Source organism: Cucumis sativus, chromosome 3 (assembly GCF_000004075.3).
Source record: "Cucumis sativus cultivar 9930 chromosome 3, Cucumber_9930_V3, whole genome shotgun sequence".
Taxonomy (NCBI): Eukaryota; Viridiplantae; Streptophyta; class Magnoliopsida; order Cucurbitales; family Cucurbitaceae; genus Cucumis; species Cucumis sativus.
The window spans coordinates 18995275-19011587 of NC_026657.2; the positions used below are offsets into that span (position 1 = coordinate 18995275).

General features: G+C 33.7%; 2 protein-coding genes and 1 non-coding gene across 3 annotated transcripts; 1 reads left to right on the plus strand and 2 right to left on the minus strand.

Annotated features, from left to right (window-relative positions):
• Positions 1-3224: 3224 nt before the first annotated feature.
• On the minus strand, positions 3225-5536 carry LOC101207858 (plastid division protein PDV1). Its single transcript, XM_004149407.3, has 2 exons — positions 5161-5536; positions 3225-3997 (listed from the first exon to the last, which is right to left on the minus strand). Exons 1-2 carry the CDS (start codon positions 5482-5484, stop codon positions 3485-3487), a joined length of 837 nt encoding a protein of 278 aa, XP_004149455.1. The 5' UTR covers positions 5485-5536; the 3' UTR covers positions 3225-3484.
• LOC116402977 lies at positions 4510-4616 on the plus strand. Its single transcript, XR_004215709.1, has one exon. It is a non-coding gene; the product is annotated as a small nucleolar RNA snoR2/U65 (small nucleolar RNA).
• LOC101210631 (inorganic phosphate transporter 1-11) lies at positions 5350-15631 on the minus strand. Its single transcript, XM_004149416.2, has 3 exons — positions 15125-15631; positions 13150-14149; positions 5350-5439 (listed from the first exon to the last, which is right to left on the minus strand). The coding sequence occupies exons 1-3, from the start codon at positions 15629-15631 to the stop codon at positions 5408-5410; spliced, it is 1539 nt and encodes a 512-aa protein (XP_004149464.2). The 3' UTR covers positions 5350-5407.
• Positions 15632-16313: the final 682 nt, after the last annotated feature.

Consider the following 16313-nt stretch of genomic DNA (forward strand, 5'->3'; position numbering starts at 1 on the left):
AATAATTATGTAATATAGCTAACATGTTAAAAGAATTACAAATATAACAATTTTAATAGACTTCTGCTATGAAACAATATAATATGTTGTCCTAATTAAATTAAATTAGGATATAACTATGAATATTGTTGTATTTGGTCCAAATTTGAAGTCACGGAAAGAAATTAAGATTCAAAGAATAGTATGAAACAAAAATTTGACGTGAGTTGTCACTTTCGACATCATCTTCACAATCTGAAAACTTTCAAAAGCAAAAAAAAAAAGAAAAAAAAGAGAGAGAAAGAAAATGAAGGAGTTTTCATAATTACATTATATGAACCTTCAAAAAGGCAAAAAGAGAAGAAAAACGGAATGATAATATGAGAATAGGTTGGGTTTGACACGATACGACATGGGTAGGCCCGGTTGGGTAGTTCACCCGGTATTTTGTAGGGTCGGGTTTAAGGTCACAAAACCCGAGAGTCAGGCTTAATTAGTGGAAACATATTGAGAGAAGGAAGAAGCTTTGGGCCTAAGGATTTCATTCACATTTCACAATTCACATTATAAGTGGGGTCCGGTTTGGGCCGACCGGATCAAAATATTCAAATGTATGGCAACCGTTTGTAGGGCCTACGAAATCCGTCACTTTACCTCTTATCTTAGGTCAATGGCACATGTGACCATATCCCATCTCTTCGTTTTTCTTTTTGGGTTAGTTTTAAATTAAATTTGGTCACTCATATTCTATTATTTTTAATCTCAGAACTTCATTGTTATCTACTTTGGCTTTACATTGTTTGAAAGGGGGGGGCACATTTCATTTCTTTTGTCTACACTACGGGGAGAAGAATTATATGAAAAAAAAGTATGGGAAGAAATTACAAAATTACTTTGTAGTTTTTCTAATAGAAAATATATAAAAACTGGAGGAAAAAAGAAAAAAAGAAAAACTAAATATATCCGAGTTGCATTAACATAGGAGACGATAAGTAGTTGGAGAAAAGTCCAAAGCAAAAAAAAGGGTGTTTGAACTCCAAGTAGAGGAAGAGAGACGGAAGAAAAAAGATTGTGGGTAAGTTAGGGATGATCTGTGGTTGGAAAGGGAGTAATAAGCAGTCTAAAAACAGATCGATGCATCCTGATGGCTCGTAAGATATATTACCAAACATTGAATAGTTATTGAGGGACCATGTTTGAATAGATGATATAAAAATCCGGTAATGTTGATGAATATCCTTTTGTTGATTTGAAATTGACAAAATGAATGAACGCATATATGAAAATAAAATGATTTGGAAAGGAAAGGAAGGGAATTTCTTAAAAGAATAATTAAGTCCGCTCTTGTAGGACCCAAAGAAAATATAATGTGAAAGAAAAAGAAAGAAAAGAAAGAGAAAATATATAAAATGAAGGGGAAGGGGAAGAAATGGTGTCAGGTAAGTAACATGTGAGAGGTGTATGGAGGGTTCCTGCACTCCCAATTACCTTTGTCCCCTCATTTTTACTACACGTGGCACTCTCATCAATACTCAGCATGCCTAATCACTCGACACCTGTCTTCCATTTCTTTTTTCAAAATTAAAACATTAATGGAATTAAGTCATTGAATGCAATGGGACCCTTTTCCCTCCGACAACTAAAGCCTCTTTTTTTTTTTCGTGGGAAAGATAAAAGAATTCAATGTCTTTTGTTGCTTCATCACCCTTTTTTCTTTTTTTTTTTTCTTCTTTCAAAAAATCATTTTAAATGTGCGATTTTATGTATGAAAACACCCCAGTTTAGTGCTTTTATTTTTGAAAGGAAGAAGTTATTTTATCTTCAAATCATTTTTGATTGAATACCACTGCCTTCTCTCATCTAACGACAATATGAACTATGAACTGTGAAACTAATTATTTCACTTTTTATTACAAAATACATTTCAAATCGCTTTTCTCAAATTAAGTTTCATTTAAATATTAATTGCATCATTTAATTATTATTATTTTTTTTTTTTGTTGCTACAAATGACTTTTCTTTCTTATAATCATTTTGTTTTGTAACAACTTATCAAGAATATACCATTTTCCTGTGTCATTTTTAATAAAATTATGGTTAGGTTGACTACATGTAATATCTTATTACCAACCATCCAGAGTACAAAAAGTTCACTTAATTACTCTAAATTGACATCTTAAGTTCACGTACAATCGTTGACATCTCTATTTTGTTTAAGATAATATATTTATTTGACCCAGAAAAAAATCAAGCTATATCGTCGTTTTAGCTTCATAATTCTAAAAGTGCAAAGGCTTTTTTCGAATAAAATCGATTCATTTTGACTCTAAGATCCACCAACCGAGAAGGAAGCTTAACTCTAAGATCAATTGTCAAAGAAAGGGCAAAAATCAGCATTAGCGATTTGATGACAATTTTCAGAATGAAAATTTCAAACTACAACCACAAGTATGCCAAGAAAAGAAGAAAAGAAGAAAAACAAAAACAAAAACACATACATAGTAGGAATTTGGTACACATATCTGGCATAAATGGATGTCTCTCTCTATAAAAAGAGATTTTTGACGTGGACAGAAAGGAATGTCTGGTTGCATTAAAAGAGGAATTTGGGAGTGATTCATGGAAAGACAATAGAGAGATTAAGGAGTGATGCATGCAACCTTTCAAATTAAACAAGTCAAAGAAAGGCTAACAAAGCACAACTACAAATCAGGCGTTCAAACCCCCTATTCTTCCATCCAGATTTAGAGGCCGTGAGAGAGCCCTCACATAACCAAATCAATATCAAACACTTCACCGACATATCTTTTCATTTATGACTTTCTAATTTGTCATTTCTTCCCTCCTATGGTCTACCTTCAATAACTTTTAGGTGCATCTTTAGTTGCAAAAATCTGTGCCAATCTACTTAGTAACGCATCACAAATTGCCATGTAGCAAAATTTTCTTTTCTTTTCTACAAGTTAAGGATGCAGGGAGATAAGTGCAACCTAGACGGCATATAATTATAGTTCAAACAATTTTTCTCGCTCAGATATGTGTGGTCAAGGCCAAAGAACATTTGGTTTCCTGGATGAACAGTCAGTTTGTTGATCACTTCATCATCTCTTTGGGACAATTCTTGTAGATTCTCTATGTTCTTACCGTCCTTAATCGACCCCCATCTAATAAATATAGATTTAGGAATTGGGTCTTTCATGTTCAAGCCCAAATGGGGAGAGGGTTCAAATCAGGCCCAACAGGCATATCCTTGCTTCATAACTTGAGGCAAGCTAGAAGTTTTGGTATTCCAATCATAATTGTTTTTGTTTGTTGAACAACTCAGTGGACTCAAGATTTAAAGCTCTCAATTCAATAGACAATTACAACCTCAAGAATGATGAAGAAAATTTCTAACTATTAAATCAAATCATTTTCATACAACAGACATTATCAAACAGCCAGCTCATATTTAAATCAACTGATAAGAGATGCATCAAAGCTTGAAAATTTTTATATATTCACACTAACCCCTGGCGGATAAGACGTCAAAGTTGCTGAAATCTTCATTTGACGAAGATTCCTTGAGCCGAGAAGTTCTTCGAAGGTTTCTGTTGAAAGGAATATCGTCTCTCTCCAGTGGTGCCGCCTTATATGCTACCTGGTGGAGATGCAGAAATGCAACCATGCTAATTGCAACCATGGCAGCATTGCCAAGTATCCCGCCCACATGATCCATTTTGAGAGATTTCCTAGCAAAGTCGAGGGTTGAAAATAGCATCTTGATCAGAGTATTAGACCTCTTTGAACTGTTCGGCAATGGCTTCTGACCATTCGGGCTAAACTTTGGACCATCTTTGTTTTCTTGTGAAACATAGTTAGCTGCATAACGTACATCTCCAACAAACGCTAAAGCTTCACTGATGACTTTATAGTTCTTGCCATGATGTTCAGCCAATCTCATTGCAAGAAGAATCCTACTTTGCTCTAGTCGTGCAATTGCAGCATCTCTCTCAACCTGCTGTTGCACTTGAACGGTCTGAAAATAAAAAGAAAGAATCCGGTGAGTCAATTGTCCAGTCAATATTCACTTCAATGAAATAGTTAACAACATAACCCTATAAGTGAGAAGGAACATAAGAATGCAGCACACTACTGCTTTCATTTAAATGCAGAACATGAAGTTGCAAGTTCTCTGGTAAGACACTGAGCTTTAGTTGAGCAAAATGAAATAAAAAATCAAGAGCAAACCAATAAACCGAGCTTCCATTGCTTAGGAGCCTCTATTCAAAACAATTTGCTGCTATTTATTCTTAACTAGTCACTGAATGACTCGTGTAGTTAAATAATATAAGAGTCATGATTTCTATAGGAACGAAAGCTTCCATTGTTCTAAATTATAGTTTATTCTTCGAGAAAAGAAAAGAACTTGGTTAAATGGAAACCATTCAGGACGGACTAAAAGGAGAAAATTTCCACGATTTTAATTCTTGCGCGTGTGTGAGATGGGTGCATCTTGGGATACACCAAGTACTACTACTCTTTAGTGGCGCCCCAATGGCACTATGATTGGACCAAAAATGGTTCTTTCACAATTTGATAGGAATCTGTTCATCTTTTTCAATAGAATTACGGAGCCGTTTTGTGTGATTACATACTTTCATTTATTCAAACATCAAAGTAGAAAATTCTATGATGGACATACAGTTGTTATCCCTAATTCTACTAAGCTTGAAATCTTAATTTCAAAAAATGAAAAGGAAACTGCCGTACGACTACCTAAAATCATAATCTACACAAGCATCCAATAAACAGAAACCAAAGTAAACAGTCAACGTTAAGAAATTAGCAACCCCGTCCAATCTTCAGGAAAAATGGACATAGACAGCACAAATGAAGAAAAATCAAGGAAGGCAAAGAATAGTGAACCTAGAAGGAACTCTTCCCTTCAGTCTTCCAGACAGCAGACAACAAAGAAATTCGTATACTGCCGAATCTATCCCTACTGAAAATGAAGAAAAATCACGTAATTGAATCGCAAACATAGAGCTATGAGTACATAATCTGTTTGTTTGGGCAATAATGGAAATCCCCAATCATATAGAAAACAAAACTTGTCCTGTTGTCTCTACCGACTGAAAAACTAAAGAAACGAGAGAATTAAAAGAAGGAAAAGGAAACAGGGAAGAAAAAGGAAGATACATGGAAAAACTCGAGCTGATCTTCGAGATTCTCAAGAGCAGTTCGAATGGCATTAAGACTTCTGGCTTCCTGGATGGCAGAATCATCAAGGTCAACCCGGAATTCGTGGATGAAAGGGAAGAGAGCAGTGTGGGGTAAGGGAATGGGGGTGTTGTTGGAATCCTTGTTGTTGTTGTTGTTGTTGTCAGATTTCCTGAGATGTTTGGTGGAGGCGAGGAAGTGATCTCGGGAAATTGAGTGAATAGCTTCACTGAGCTTGTCGTGAAGATCCCAAATCTTCTCGAGGACGGCCTCGATTTCCTCGATCTCCATGTCCCATTTCATGGAGGGAAACAGAGGGAAGAAGAAGAAGAGGAGGAAAGAATGAGTAGAGATTGGGGAAGGTATCTGAAAATTGTTTTGGGCCACATAAAACTTCCGGCCCGTATTCCCTCTCACTTTCAAATTTGGGATCTTTACCCAATGCAACAAAAGGGCCGACTAGATAAATAGTAAAATTTCAATCACAACAATTAAAACCCACATCCCAAACCATCATCCAATCATAACTTTTATATTGTTTTTCCAAAAATAAAATCCAAAAAAATTCAAACAAACAAACAAAACCCTAAAATCCTTCTAAAAATCTTTTCGTCTTCCTCAGCCGTGACCCCTTCAACGTTCTCCCCTCCCAATATTTAAGGACTAGAGGTAACCCATAGATAAAACGATTATTTTACCTAGTTGATGTTGTGAATACTCTTGGATGACTAATTTACTATTGTTGGTCTATATCCGTGGACACAAAAATATATATACAGTGAAAATAGTTCAACTGCGAGTCTTTAGTAGAGTGTACACACAGTTGACGAATATTGATTAATGTGTTAAAGGACTTTAGCCAATTAATCTCATATCGTTGTAGCTTCTGATCTGTAGATCCATTAGGTCATTTTTCTAGCTCGTAAAGGGTAAGGTAATTTATTTATATTAGTTATAATTTGAAATGTTCAAACTTACTTTGAAAATTTGTATAATGTATGTTGATACATTATAATATGAAGTTTATATGTTAATCAAACTTTATTGTATAAATTTAATTTTCAATATGATTCAAAACTAATTTATGAGAGAAAATATTTGAATGAGTTCAAATATTAATTTAATATGAATTAGATTCAAATTAAAATTATTGGTTAAGAGAGAAATTTAGATTTGAATATGATTCAAATTTAACCTAAGTTAAGATATTTAATTTAGTTATTAATTAGTTGGAGAGTTAATTAATAATTTAGTTTGATATTATTTAATTAAATTTGATTTAATTAAATTAATATAAAACTATTAGATATTGGAGAGATATTTCTTAAATAAGATTTAAATTAAATATGATTTAATTATTTATTAACTAATTGATTAATGGTTAATTAATCAGTTGATTTGAAAATTTTTTTAATTTAACATTTTTTAAATTAATAGAATTACACTATTCTCTCATACTCCAGGAACAAAAGAAAGTTAGAAATATGCACAAGAAAACAGTTTTTCTAACCAAAATAGAACTAATTATTTTGTTTTTATGCAAAATAGTTTCTCTCAAACTTTTTCCATTCCACTTAGTTCCCACAAACCAATCTCATTTCAAAGGATAAAAAGGTCTGCAACGGGTGGTGTCCCTAATTTGATGGATTGTAGATTCAGAGACGTCAATAAGAATAAGTTCTTTGTATGTTTTAATTTAAAGACATGCTCAATTTTTTATTTAGAAATTTGATTTTAAATATTACCAATGTACTGATATTTTGGGATTCTTAAATTAAATTGAGGAATAGTTCTATAAAATCTTCTGCTGCCATAGACTTTTATCCCTTCAATTGGTATAAGAGTCATATCAAATTTTAATTGGGAATTTAAAATTTTGCATTGGTTAGGTGGAATTTTTTGCATTATGAGTGAACTTTGCAAAATAGATGTTTTCGATTTTGACACTTTAGATTACAATTATGCATTAATTTGATTAATGTAAGTGCATGTTGTTTTAGGCATTTTAATTATGTAATCGAGTTTGTAAGTTCGTGTCGTTCAATGACAATGAAAATTGAAAACAAGTATGTCCTTTTGCGTGTGTGTAAGATTCCAAGAATGGGTTTCTGGTGCGTGGTTGTTCATCTACCATAGATGCAGGAGGGTGTAGGTTTGAGTTTTCAATTAAATTAATATAATATGATTATATTAATTTGATTGTTTTTGTAGTGGTGACAAATTCAGTCTATTTTGTTATTTAATCTACATTTGATGTTTGATTAAATTAATTATGGGCATAATGTATGTCATATAGTTTAAAATCTCACCTTAGGATTATAATTATCACACATCATTCTTAAATATAAGTGTTATATTTTAGTTGCATGATTTTCTAAACATGTTCATGCATTTCTATATATTATAAACGTTATCATATTAATGCATGATTTTGAAGTTCGTGGTGGCAAAGCCTAGGGTTCTTGTGGCAGATTTTGTCGCAGGATACTTGGTGGAAAGTTATTTGCAGTTTTTGAGTTATAAGTTGAGAGATGTGAGATACAAGAGGAATAAGCGGAATGGACTACGACAAAAAAGCAGAGTAGAGGACATATAAGGCTCCTAAGGAGCATAAAGAAGAGATTAGGGGATTATTAATTTGTCAGTGAGAGTGAAGTTCTCACTAGGAATTGAGAGGATTGGAGTTTCGGTTCTGGTGGCAATGTCGAGAAGAAGATTCCACGGTGGCAACGTCGAAGTTGTGACAGGTATTCTAATATGGAATGTGTTGGATATTGGGATCGATTTTAATTTCTTTAAAAAAGTTATAAACTAATTCTTTTTATACGATGTATAGAAATCATTCTTTTGGTTTATTGTGTTCAATGAAATTCCTCTTTTGATTTCCCCAATTAGTAAAATACGAACAAGCAAACCTCTGGAAAACTAATATCTTGTTAATGATATATAGTCTCTCTTTGTTAATACATAATTGCCTAAAATTTCTGCTTAAAACTACAATTGAAATAATTGATTTTTTCCAAGCTTGGTCACTAGGAAAGGACCAATATCAAGTAATTATTTGGGTAGTGAAAATCATCTAATCCCAAATATTCTGTCCCTGTTGGACATTTGATCAACTGACATGATGATTGAATTTGGTTATGCTTTGACAGGCTTGTTACAAACTTTGATGAAATTACATTCCACTTTATTGAATGCATACACATGCTGCTTGCGGAATTCCAAGTTACAGGTATCGGTTCCTAGAACTGACTTGGTAGTTGTTCTTCTAACTTGTAACTTTGATTTTTCTTTAGTCAACAAAATAATTATTAATGAATATCATAATTGTCAATTCATTTGTCTTAAACTGCTAGAATCCCAAAGGCGATGGATCAACACAACTCCAAACTCCAGATTCACTTATGAAGACTCCATTGCAGAATGGCTCGAGTGGATATCATACAACATCTTCAACAATAGTAAGTGTTAATTAACCATGATAATTATTGAGAATGTGACAAAAATATCACATATAAAAATATGAAATAAATGAAATTCCACATTATGAAATAGTCAAGTTACATCACATGTGGTGTTGGGGTTGTTCTATCTACAAAGTCTTAGAGGAAGTAGAGCACAACACCGTGGTGCTGTGCTGAACTCAATTAGAAAGGATGATCTTTCTTTTCTTAAAATGTATTTTTTCACAAATTATTCCAAAAACACATTGATATTAGAACCCCAAGGTTCGTAGGCGAGAAAAATAGTTTAACCTTATGGGGTATTTAAGTCGAAAATTTCTTTGATAAACTTCTTTAGAAAAAGTCTTTTTGTGGGTTGTGCCAGTAGCTAAGAAACATCCTGACATAAATATCCATTTGATCTGCACTCTTTGTATGCTCATGGTAGTGGATAGTCAAAATTCTGTTTGTCCTTGAAGTTGACACTAGTTTTCTTGTGTCACCCGCCCACCAAGTAGTTATTATTTAAGGGAAATGTAGAGATCTAAAAGGAGAAGATAATTCACAGCTGAAACCACTTGCACGCACAGAACCACATGAAAGTGCGAGAACCTTTAACTGTGGAAAGGGTGAAGCATATACTAGCAACACAAAGAGTATGCTCTTGAAGGATGAAAAGGCTGCAAACCCACCAGTTTTATGCTATGTCCCTCTGTCGAGGCGCAAGAAAGGCGAGTCACCATTCGTAGAGTCTCCAAAGGACTTGAAGGTTGGTGACATCGAAGTCTTAAAAGAAAGCTTCACTACACCATTAACTAAGATAACAAAGCAGAAGATAAAGATAGACCTGACAGAAGCAAACTTGCCTAAAGGCGAACGAAAGATGGATTCAATCCCAAGGCTTACAAATTGATGGCGAAAGCTGGTTATGACTTCACAGTTCACGCCGAGTTTAAAAGATTAAAAATTCATGACCGACTTGAGCTTTCCTCAACTCAAAAGAAGCTTTTACAGGAAGGACATGTTATATCCGTGTCGAGAAAAGGACTTGGATACAAGTCGCTATAGCCGATCCATATAACTAGAAAAGGGAAGGAAAGAGTGGATGACAGTAATCATATAACCATAGAGGAGGTTGACTGTACGGACAAAAAAGAAGGTGATAATCAGAGAACCTCAACATTTGATCGAATTAGACCACCTGTTGCACACCCCCTCGTATTTGAAAGACTAAGCATGACAGAGGCAGAAAGAGAAAGTCACCAGTCAGCACCAAGCCTTAAGCGATGTTCGATCTTTCAAAGGCTAATTATGACTTCCATAAAAGAGAAAAGCACATGTCAAGCCTCGACAGCTACAAGACCATCAACTTTTGAAAGGCTAGGTGTGTCTAAAAAGAAAAATGTACAAGCACCTGTACTCCAGTTTTTAATCATCTCGAGGATGAAGGCTCACATGTCAGAATTGGTTCCAGCATAGATACAAAGAAGAAGGAACCAACATCTCTTGCGTTAGTTTGACATTGAATTAAGCATACATGCATCAATATTTGACGTAGTAAGTAGTTTCCTTGCGAGACAAAAGGAGATGGAGAAATTCATAGCAATATTCATTCTCGAATTAAAAGAAAAACCTTTGTTACTCTCAATACAAGTCAAGGTTCGTTGAAGGTAAAAAGACATAATGTTATATTAATGAATCCTAAAAGGGAAGAGTCATTGAAAATTTATATATGTTTTCATTTTTTATTATTCTTGACGTTTTTTCATTGTACTTGATAGTTTTTATTAAAACTGTCAAGTATATCAAAACTGCAGGCCTCAAGTAAAGTTGTTTTTGTAGTAGTGAGAGTTACTTTTGGAGGAGAGTAAGAAGATATTAGTATGATAAATTGACATAAGAGCTTAAGCCCAGATCTTCCTTCTACATATGAGAATTTCTTCCACTTTTGAGCTTTCTAAGGATCTATTTGAGAATAGGACTCTTGGTCACTAGTAGTTATCATAAATAAATAAACAGAGACTGTAGGTGCACCACTTACTCAAGTGTAAGGTTTAGTGTAAAATACACTACTTATTGAAGGTGTAGGGTTGATTAATGATATTGAAAGATTAATATTAAAGTTGACTCACTCGTCTTTGGATTGTTTGTTTGACATTTGTTTTAAAAAAATGTGGCTCTTGTTGAGAATCTAAATTTTTTCTTGCTTATTGTTTGATAGAAATTCGTATTTTCATTTGGTAGAAATAAACGAAAATGGAGTATAACCAAACTTGGAACCTTTGTAAACAAGCTTCCATGAATAAATAGATTACAAGGGGAGGTTTTATGTTCCCTTTCTTTTTTCTTTCCATCCTTAGAATGAACGATCACACACTAGAAGAAAATGGGGGTTTCCCAACGTCGTCACAGACATCTGAGAACGTCGCCAAACAGAGAAAACGTCGATGTTTAGGTTACAACTTCGGTATAGAGAGGCAAGGCCAACACACATGTTTCTTGGTGTCGGGATATATTGTAATTAAATTTTCTCCGACACCACCACAGAGCATATCGGGAAAAGTTAGGCATTAAACTTTTATTAATATGTTTCCCTGACGTCTAGTACGACGCGTTAGGGAATGTCTCAAGAAAGGTCGACATACTTACACACCACGTCGACAAAGACTAAAGAATAGTATAAATATTAAACTTTTGCTGATGTCAGCGTTGACCACGTCGACAAAGGTCTTAGAAAGTTAAATCATTATTATTCTTTCATCGTCGTGTACGTGAATTGGCGTTGGTGAAAGGCCAACATTTTAATTTTACGGTTGAATTTTTCCAACGCCATTAGTAAAACTTCAGGAAAGGTGTGGAAAGGCTGGCGTTTTCGAGTTGCGTCAACGTTTCCTCTCCCTATTTGTCTCTTATTACAGAACACATAACCACACTTGCGAAAGAGAAAAGAAAAGAAACAGAGAAAGAGAGGGAAGAAGAAGAAGTCGTCCGCTGCTCCACGTCCAATCTGTCACCCACCGCTCCATGCTTCTCCCTCTTCCTTCGTCGTCGGTTTGCTTGGTATATGATTTTGTCCATTTTTTTTTGCTTTGGAATTATGAAAATGCACATATATATTGTTTTATGTATGTATTATACAAAAGTAAGCGTAATGTGTGTATTGATATTATGTGTCGTCTGAAATTCATTGTATGTATATGTAATCCATGCCAGAGATGTATGCATGTGTAATATATCATGTGTATTTTTATATGAAAATGTATAGGTTTTTATATGTAAATTTGAGATTGTATGTGTAAATCTGAGATCGTATGTTGATATTATATAATGTATGTGTAATGTATGTTTTATAGATTTGAATACGAATTAGATCTTGGATTTGATAGTTAATTTAAATTTGAATTTGAGTTTGAATGTGAATTTATGTTTAATATCAATTCTAATACAAATTTGAATTTAAAGTTGAATACAAAAGTGAATTTTATGGTTATCCTACAATTATGGTAGCCTATTTATTTATGTCAAAAATTAGTTTCTAATATGTTAATTACTGGCTTTGGGATTCTCAAGTAACTTTTAATTAAGTATGTATGAATTGTTAGATATGTTGAAAGTGTTAGTTAGATTTAGACTTAATTTTATTGCAAGATTAGAGATTGGACTAGCTTATTCATGAAGTAAGTTGGAGTACTTTCGAGTAAGTTGGAGTAAGTTGAGAGGAGAGATATAAAACTAATCAAACATATTTACGTTTTAGGGCTTTTAACGAAATGGACAAGAGTTGGATGAAACTTATGGATAGATTTCGATTGGGTACAAAGAAGGAGTTTCCCAATTTTTAGAGGTTGCAAAATATCACGTCAATAATTATGGACAATTAAAGTGTCCATGCAAGAGATGTATGAATTTGAATTGGAACTAATTAGAAGGTGTGAAGTGGCATCTATTAACCACTAGAATAGCTATTCATACATAGACTAGGTATATCATGGATAGCCGGTGAACCTGTACAAAGGTATGCAAAGACTTGACGAAGGAACGAGTAGTAATAATAATCATTTTGACGAAGGAACTAACAGTAACCTATTTTCTGAAGAAAACAAAATGTTGGGTATGCTGCATAACTTACAAGCTGATATTGAACATGTAGAAGTGATGAGGGAAGGTTTGAAGAATGAAATGTCATTTATCATAGGGTAGATTCACTCTTTTTTACACAAAGTTGTTCTTCAATCACACAATTATTACAAAGAGTACATAAACATTGATCATAGTTAACATTACTTACTAACAAATCTATTTAATTATTAGAGTAAAAACGCTCTCCAACAAGCATTTCTTGCTCTTTATTTCTTCACCATCTCCAATCCTTCACATATAAATATACTCCACAAAACCACAACACAGAGAGAATATATCATTAAACCCTAATTTTTATGTCATTATACATTTTGTCCTTCCATTTCATGACCTTTCCCCATTGATCTCACAGGCATTTGAGTTTCATTTTCGCCCGCGCTGCCCCCATCTTCACCGGAGATCTCCTCCAACGATCGCCCTTTTGTTTCCGTCACCAAGAACGTGAACACAAACCCTAGCATATTAGTAAAGGCCAAGAAAATCATAGCCTTTTGAATCTTGCTAGGGTTTCCATCTAGGGTATAGTTTTGCACCCCGAATGCTCCAACGATTGCACCAGCCTTCCCCGATGCGGCACTTAAAGCATGACACGTCGACCGAACCCTAGTTGGGAAAAGCTCAGCAGGAAGGACAAAGGTAGTACTATTAGGACCAAAGTTGGCAAAGAAAAACGTCAAGCCATAAATAATGGCAAACTCGACAGGGTGATTCTTCATATAGTTGTAACGAACACCGAGGACGGCCATGAAAACCGACATCATAAAGAAACCAATCAATTGGATTTTGAACCTTCCAAGCTTCTCAATGAGAAACACAGTGAACCAATAGCCAGGGAAAGTTCCAAGTAAAGCAACAAGAAACATAGCTTTAGAAGTTTCATAAACCTCTTCCAACGCACTAACTGTCTCAGGTTTCTTAGTCAAATTCATAGCTGGGAATATATCTTTTTGAGTAAGATTATTGCTATAAAATGCAATGTCCAACAAGAACCAAGTAGTGGTAGTTCCAATCAAATGAAGTCCATGGCGATCAAAAAACTCTTTAGATAACAAACCATATTCATTGGCTGATTTGAAATTGGCAAGTTTTTCTTGCTCAGCTTGAATTTGAATTTCTAAAACTTTTCCCATATCTGCAGCCGCTTGTTTGGCATTACCTTCAATTAGGGCAGTGTAACGTCCTGTTTCAGGCATTTTCATTCTCCAATAGTAAGTTAAAATGGCTGGTAAAGCACCAAGCATCAGGACTATTCTCCATAGGAAATCTCCTTCAGGTTGTGTTGAAAATACAGGCTCAGCTTTGTATGAGGGAGCTTTATGAAGAGAGAGGAAGATTTTTGATAAGATCATTGATACTAACCCTGCAAATATTAGCCCCATACCCTACATATATACATACATATAATTAAATTATTATGTATAGAGAACTAGGACTGTGTAGTGTCAATTATTACTTCAATTTATTTAATTAAGTATATTTATGTTCCGTGCATAGAAATAGTCGACAAATAAGTTTTGAATTTTATCAAAAGTGTATCATATATGAGAAGTCGTTATTTTATATGATTCATTGATAAATATATATATATATATATAAAGTGATGTGTTGGTGTCGTTTTGAAACGATTAAAGATTAGTGAAGTAAGATTAATTGAGTATATGAAATTTAACTTAAATTAATCTCATTAAACAGAAGTTTATGGTTGGAATGGCTTTTCAAGCCTTGCTCCTCTATTTTTTGGGGGGGTTAAATTATGTGTTTATTTTGTTTTGAAGGTAGTTTTAAAATAATTGCTAATATAATTAGTTAGGAGAAGTATTTGGTATATTTTAATTTTAAAATAGAAAAAACTAGTTACAATCTTGATGTTTAGTAGTAAATTGAAATAAAATTTGTATAATTTAGTTATATAAACTAAACTGTGATTTTTCCATTATTTTTGTACTCATATAGATTTTATAATTTATTATAACATAATTATTTGAAGATACAAATGATTTGTTAAATTTTGTTTAGTGTAGCGTTTTCTTATAAAACTTCTTTTAAACCAATCAAAATTCGAAATATGTGAGAAAATAAATTACTGTATGGAATGATAAATTTGAGATGAAGAAAAAGGAAGATGTATAAAAGTTGTATCTAATAGCTTCTACACATTAGAACAAATTTAAATGTGTTCCTATGCAGTCTAAATCAATAAAGTTGTTCTACTAAGCAACCTAGGTTGGGTTAAAATCTATTATTGCTTATTGCAATTGCCACACGAAATCTAAAAAGTTGTCTATAATTTTGATGTTGTTTTTCATATATTCACCAACTTTCAACTTTATTTTAGTAAAATCGTAAAAAAATTGAACCTGCATAGCAAAGACAGCTGCAATGAAAGCCCCTCGAGTCTTTTTGTTAGCATATTCAGACATGATGGTGGCTGAAAGTGGATAGTCACCCCCAATGCCAAATCCAAGCCAAAATCTAAAGAAACAAAGTGTACCTATCACTGACTTTGATGTTGACCCAAAAGAAAGCCCTGAACAAATGGCACAAAGAGCCATAAGGACTAGGGTAACACCATAAACTTTCTTCCTTCCAAGTTTATCACCCAACCACCCAAAGAAAAGTTGTCCCATTAGGGTTCCGACCAACGCAACTCCCACAACCGCGTTGTTGATTTGGTTTGGAAGTTTTCCCGGCTTAGTACTATCTGGATTGAAGTAATAAAGTCGACCGAGAAGCTTGGACACCGTTGAAATGCAGAAAAGATCGTAGGCATCTGTGAAAAAGCCCATCCCGGCTATGACTATGGCCGTAATATGGTACCATTGTGTTCGAGCATTGTCAAGGGCATCGAGCACGGCGATTGCCATGATTCTGGATCGAGGTGGTGAAGGAGTGAAGGATTGATGGGAGATGTGTTTTTGGTTGATTGTTAATTAATAATTAGTAGGTATTTTTATAGTGAACAATAGATAAAGAATTGAAAGGAAAGGGATGGAATTAAGGATGACGTTTAATCCTAGGTTGTGAAGAACAAGGTGATAAAAATTAAATGAGCTAATCAACAAAGAGGATATTGAGCATATTCTTTATTTTATTTCACACACATAATCATTTTGGGGTAAAATTGACCTAAGAGACAGCGATTTTCAAATTATTTGATCATATCCCTAATTGTTCCCTAATTGGAATTTATTAAGTTAATTTATTTTGGTTTTTCCAAAGCTGAAATCCTCAAAAGCTAGCTGTTTAACATATATGTACTACAAGAAACATTAGAGGCTAATTGCATATATCATATGTAGCATACTCTTTCTTTTACAATTTTTTGTGTTGAAAAGAAAAAAGTACTATTTTCTTAAATAAACTACTAAATATTGATTTATTTGATTATATATATATATTTATTTATATTTGGCTTTTGAGTGTGTTTATGGGTTGGTTGGTACCCTTTAATTTGTGGTGCGATCAAACTTATGCACTCCAACATAGTTGCTATATATACATCTCCAATTTCTATATTTAAAATTCTCTATTTTAACAAATGAATAT

Excerpts from the sequence above, each read along its gene's own strand:
- LOC101207858 (XM_004149407.3), bottom strand. The coding sequence starts at position 5,484 with ATGAAATGGGACATGGAGATCGAGGAAATCGAGGCCGTCCTCGAGAAG. Across the intron at positions 3,998-5,160 it reads ATCAGCTCGAGTTTTTCCAT|ACCGTTCAAGTGCAACAGCA; the intron begins GTATCTTCCTTT and ends TTTTATTTTCAG.
- LOC101210631 (XM_004149416.2), bottom strand. The coding sequence starts at position 15,631 with ATGGCAATCGCCGTGCTCGATGCCCTTGACAATGCTCGAACACAATGG. Across the intron at positions 14,150-15,124 it reads CAGCTGTCTTTGCTATGCAG|GGTATGGGGCTAATATTTGC; the intron begins GTTCAATTTTTT and ends GTATATATGTAG. Across the intron at positions 5,440-13,149 it reads GATCTCCGGTGAAGATGGGG|AAGATTTGGGATCTTCACGA; the intron begins GCAGCGCGGGCG and ends GCCGTCCTCGAG.